At 39.9% G+C, this 5739-nt stretch overlaps 1 protein-coding gene across 1 annotated transcript in view; it reads left to right on the top strand.

The window, feature by feature from the left end:
* The window catches only part of LOC133656760 (catechol O-methyltransferase domain-containing protein 1-like), a 6450-nt gene extending 4164 nt beyond the window's left edge, over positions 1-2286 (top strand). Inside the window, exons 5-7 of the mRNA XM_062057598.1 lie at positions 1703-1757; positions 1843-1976; positions 2033-2286. Of these exons, the coding sequence (XP_061913582.1) occupies positions 1703-1757; positions 1843-1976; positions 2033-2185 (342 nt within the window). The 3' untranslated portion in view covers positions 2186-2286. The remainder of the gene's footprint in view (positions 1-1702; positions 1758-1842; positions 1977-2032) is intronic.
* The last annotated feature ends 3453 nt before the right edge of the window (positions 2287-5739 follow it).

Raw genomic sequence — 5739 nt, 5'->3', positions numbered from 1 at the left:
ATGTTACACCAGGCTTTAGAGCCTGAGCAAAATAAAGAAAAATAGACAATCATGCAATAAAAACAGTAAAGTAATAGTGTTAAATATAAAAGGACACGGGCACTTATTCATGTTGCATTTTATCCTCTTAAGGCCCAAGCTATTTGTTTACGTGATTTTTTTTAATTTCTCTTTGCTTTGACCCTAATTAGAATAAAAACTACGAATCATCTTTTGATATGATGTACTTATTAGTCCATAAGTACACAAAATGTTTAGTGACATGCTAATTCCTATTTTTACACTTTTTCCCCCAAATTTCATTGTATGTTATACTCTTCTGACACCACCAGATGGCAGCATAAGTGTCCACATAAGTGGCCATAAGACCCCAATTCAGTAGCAATTTTGGAAATATGAGCAAAAAGGTGCTGTCCATGCATGTGGCCACTAAGGCCTTTAGAGGTTTTAATTAAGGTTCTTTTTTTACTACTTTAGTCATAATTTAAAAGGCAATTCAATACATAAATATATTGAATGATTAAAAACCTATATGTTGTCTTGGAATAATGTTTTTTTATCATGCATTTTTTAAATTAATTTCCGTACGATTCAAAATATTGTAATTTAATTTGAATTCATTATTTTAATAATGTTATAATAGTTTCAATCAGGGGTGCCGGATGAAGCAGGGCTTTTATTGTGAAGACAGGAACTGCGCAGTCGGTCTTTTGGAGTTTTGACGGCAGGTCGTAAAAAAAAAAAAGCAAAAAAAAAAGAAGGGTTTCTCGTCTTGCTGTCGGTCGTTTTTTCTTAATAATGACCTGGCAGCAGCCAGCGTCATCTCACAAGACCCTCGGGTGCCGCGAACGTCAATCAAGTGACGAAAGTGACATCATAGTGAAGATTTATGATCGGTAAATTTTAGGTCTATTTTTTTTTTGTAGACTGTATTATTTAATATTTTGCAATGTTTCCCACACATTCATTTATTTGTGGCGGCCCGCCATGAAAGAATTACGTCCGCCACAAATAAAAATAAAAATAAATTAAAAAATATTATTTTTTTGTCCTGTCCAGCTTCTCAGGCAAATCATATAGTTGATGTAGATGCCCATATAGGCTGTTCAGATTTACTTTACAAAAGAGAAGTGTAGGATACTTCTCTTTTTGCCTTATTTGTATTTGACCACTACTGTTTTCTGTTTATTTGTTACTGACTGTGGCAGGACACCTCTGCCTCTGTTTCACTTTATGTTGCTGGTAAATAATATGGTTGTAGTAGTAGGCTAAAGTTAAATGATTTAGTATGCACTAATTAAAGGGGCAGAGCTTTAAGAGACATTTTAGCTTTTATATTTTATAAGATATATTTTTTGTGAGAACCACAATTAATAAATATATTTCAGTGAATAACTTATTGTTCAAATCTGTATATAAATATGTACATAAAGTGTTGTAATTATATTGTAAAATGGATGGATGGATGGACGTTTAAAACAAAACTGTTATTAATTAGTAAGTATACATTTTTTGAGCCTTTTTAGAGAAAATCATATAATTGTAGTAAATTATGCAAATTACTCGATGATGTCATGGTGACCACGCCCATAGCCACGCCCCCACCGCCACAGGTATCTTGGCAGTTTATGGGAAACACTGTTTTGTATATTTACCCCGGAAACATGAATATAAGTTTTAAGTGTGTGACCAACGTCCACAGGCTGGCGTGGAGAATAAGATAGAAGTACGACTCCAACCGGCAATGACCACGCTAAGTACACCATTTTTTTTTGCCTTTCTGACCAACTTTTCACTTTTTTTTAAATTATTTTAATCTCCCATTTGCTTTTTTTTTTTTAGATGAGCTGTTAGCAGCGGGAGAGAACGGGACCTTTGATTTCGTCTTCATCGACGCCGACAAGGCCAGCTATGATGGATATTATGAAAAGTCCTTAGAGCTCATCCGCAAAGGAGGCATCATCGCTATTGATAACGTAGGTGACGCAACTTCGAGAAAAATATGAGCTTATTGTAAGTGTTTTTGTAAAAGGTGCTGTGGAGTGGCAAGGTTGTGGATCCGGCGCCGGATGACGTGACTTCCAGGACTCTGGACGCTCTCAATAAGAAGCTGCACTGGGACCAGAGGATCGAGCTGAGCATGGTCACTGTGGGGGATGGGCTGACCATCGCCATCAAACGATAAAACGGAACATAATGTCCAATGTACAGCCCTTTGAGACACTTGTGATTTAGGGCTATATAAATAAACATTGATTGATTGATTGAATTAAAGGATTAACAGTTCTGGTTGTTTGCCACATTTTCTAAACAAAGTTTTACAAAAATGTACAAAACCAGTGAGGTTGCCACGTTGTGTAAATGGTAAATAAAAACAGAATACAATGAGTTGCGAATCATTTTCAACTTATATTCAATTGAATAGACTGCAAGTACAAGATATTTAATGTTCAAATTGGTGAACTTTGTTATTTTTTGCAAATATTAGCTCATTTGGAATTTGCACAAGTGGCAAAAAAGACTGAGAAAGTTGAGGAATTACTCAATGTGACAGTTATTTAAAGGCCTACTGAAATGAAATGTTTTAATTTAAACGGGGATAGCAGATCTATTCTATGTGTCATACTTGATCATTTCACAATATTGCCATATTTTTGCTGAAAGGATTTAGTATAGAACAACCACGATAAAGATCGCAACTTTTGGTATCTGACAAAAAAAAGCCTTTCCCCTACCGGAAGTAGCGTGACGTAGTCAGCTGAACATTTCCGCAAAGTTCCCTATTGTTTACAGTGATGGCGGCCAGAAGTGAGAGCGATTCGGACCGAGAAAGCGACGATTTCCCCATTAATTTGAGCGAGGATGAAAGATTCGTGGATGAGGAACGTTAGAGTGCAGTTCAAGACATATCTTTTTTCGCTCTGACCGTAACTTAGGTACAAGCTGGCTCATTGGATTCCACACTCTCTCCTTTTTCTATTGTGGATCACGGATTTGTATTTTAAACCACCTGGGATACTATATCCTCTTGAAAATGAGAGTCGAGAACGCGAAATGGACATTCACAGTGACTTTTATCTCCACGACAATACATCGGTGAAACACTTTAGCTACGAGCTAACGTGATAGCATCGTGCTTTAACTGCATATAGAAACAAAAGAAATAAACCCCTGACTGGAAGGATAGATAGAAAATCAACAATACTATTAAACCGTGGACATGTAAATACACGGTTAATGCTTTCCAGGCTGGTGAAGGTTAACAATGCTGTGCTAACGACGCCAATGAAGCTAACTTAGCAACCGGACCGCACAGAGCTATGCTAAAAACATTAGCTCTCCACCTACGCCAGCCAGCCCTCATCTACTCATCAACACCCGTGCTCACCTGCGTTCCAGCGATCGGCAAAAGGACGAAGGACTTCACCCGATGCGTTTGGCGGCCCGGAGACGTAGGAAGTCAAGGTGAGGTCGGCGGCTAGCGCGGCTAGCGCTCCAACAAAGTCCTCCTGGTTGTGTTGCTGTAGTCCGCTGCTAATACACCGATCCCACCTACAACTGTCTTCTTTGCAGCCTTCATTGTTCATTAAAAAAATTGCAAAAGATGTCCAGAATACTGTGGAATTATGAAATGAAAACAGAGCTTTTTGTATAGGATTCTACGGGGTACCATAACTTCCGTTACTCTGACTTCGTCACGCGCATACGTCATCATACCGCGACGTTTCAGCCGGATATTTCCCGGGAAATTTTAAATGTCACTTTATAAGTTAACCCGGCCGTATTGGCATGTGCTGCAATGTTAAGATTTCATCATTGATATATAAACTATCAGACTGCGTGGTCGCTAGTAGTGGCTTTCAGTAGGCCTTTAAAGGCCTACTGAAATGAATTTTTTAAATTTAAACGGGGATAGCAGATCTATTCAATGTGTCATACTTGATCATTTCGCGATATTGCCATATTTTTGCTAAAAGGATTTAGTATAGAACAACCACGATAAAGATCGCAACTTTTGGTATCTCACAAAAAAAAAAGCCTTGCCCCTACCGGAAGTAGCGTGACGTAGTCAGCTGAACATTTCCGCAAAGTTCCCTATTGTTTACAGTGATGGCGGCCAGAAGTGAGAGCGATTCGGACCGAGAAAGCGACAATTTCCCCATTAATTTGAGCGAGGATGAAAGATTCGTGGATGAGGAACGTTAGAGTGCAGTTCAAGACATATCTTTTTTCGCTCTGACCGTAACTTAGGTACAAGCTGGCTCATTGGATTCCACACTCTCTCCTTTTTCTATTGTGGATCACGGATTTGTATTTTAAACCACCTGGGATACTATATCCTCTTGAAAATGAGAGTCGAGAACACGAAATGGACATTCACAGTGACTTTTATCTCCACAACAATACATCGGTGAAACACTTTAGCTACGAGCTAACGTGATAGCATCGTGCTTTAACTGCATATAGAAACAAAAGAAATAAACCCCTGACTGGAAGGATAGATAGAAAATCAACAATACTATTAAACCGTGGACATGTAAATACACGGTTAATGCTTTCCAGGCTGGCGAAGGTTAACAATGCTGTGCTAACGACGCCAATGAAGCTAACTTAGCAACCGGACCGCACAGAGCTATGCTAAAAACATTAGCTCTCCACCTACGCCAGCCAGCCCTCATTTGCTCATCAACACCCGTGCTCACCTGCGTTCCAGCGATCGGCAGAAGGACGAAGGACTTCACCCGATGCGTTTGGCGGCCCGGAGACGTAGGGAATCAAGGTGAGGTCGCCGGCTAGCGCGGCTAGCGCTCCAACAAAGTCCTCCTGGTTGGGTTGCTGTAGTCCGCTGCTAATCCCACCTACAACTGTCTTCTTTGCAGCCTTCATTGTTCATTAAAAAAATTGCAAAAGATGTCCAGAATACTGTGGAATTATGAAATGAAAACAGAGCTTTTTGTATAGGATTCTACGGGGTACCATAACTTCCGTTACCCTGCCAATGAAGCTAACTTAGCAACCGGACCTCACAGAGCTATGCTAAAAACATTAGCTCTCCACCTACGCCAGCCAGCCTTCATCTGCTCATCAACACCCGTGCCCACCTGCGTTCCAGCGATCGACGGTGCAATGAAGGACTTCACCCGATCACAGTTGGGTTGGCGGCCCGGAGACGTAGGAAGCCAAGGTGAGGTCACCGGCTAGCGCGTCTGCTCTCCAACAAAGTCCTCCGGTTGTGTTGCTGTAGTCCGCCGCTAATATACCGATCCCACCTACAACTTTCTTCTTTGCAGCCGTCATTGTTCATTAAACAAATTGCAAAAGATTCACCAACACAGATGTCCAGAATACTGTGGAATTATGAAATGAAAACAGAGCTTTTTGTATAGGATTCTACGGGGTACCAATACTTCCGTTTAACTGACTACGTCACGCGCATACGTCATCATACCGAGACGTTTCAGTCGGATATTTCCCAGGAAATTTAAAATGTCACTTTATAAGTTAACCCGGCCGTATTGGCATGTGTTGCAATGTTAAGATTTCATCATTGATATATAAACTATCAGACTGCGTGGTCGCTAGTAGTGGCTTTCAGTAGGCCTTTAAACATAACTCCTAAACCAAACATGCAAAATGTCTAATAATGCCTGAAATAATGTATCTTTGCGAGTTTTACTAGAAACATGAGCTTTTGTAAGGTTTGCAAACACAAAAAATAGTTTTTTTTACTAAATATGA

The sequence above is a fragment of the Entelurus aequoreus genome, linkage group LG09 (genome assembly GCF_033978785.1).
Source record: "Entelurus aequoreus isolate RoL-2023_Sb linkage group LG09, RoL_Eaeq_v1.1, whole genome shotgun sequence".
In the NCBI taxonomy this organism is placed as follows: domain Eukaryota; kingdom Metazoa; phylum Chordata; class Actinopteri; order Syngnathiformes; family Syngnathidae; genus Entelurus; species Entelurus aequoreus.
Note: the sequence above shows the minus strand (reverse complement) of the source record. Positions and strands in the feature narration are given on the sequence as shown.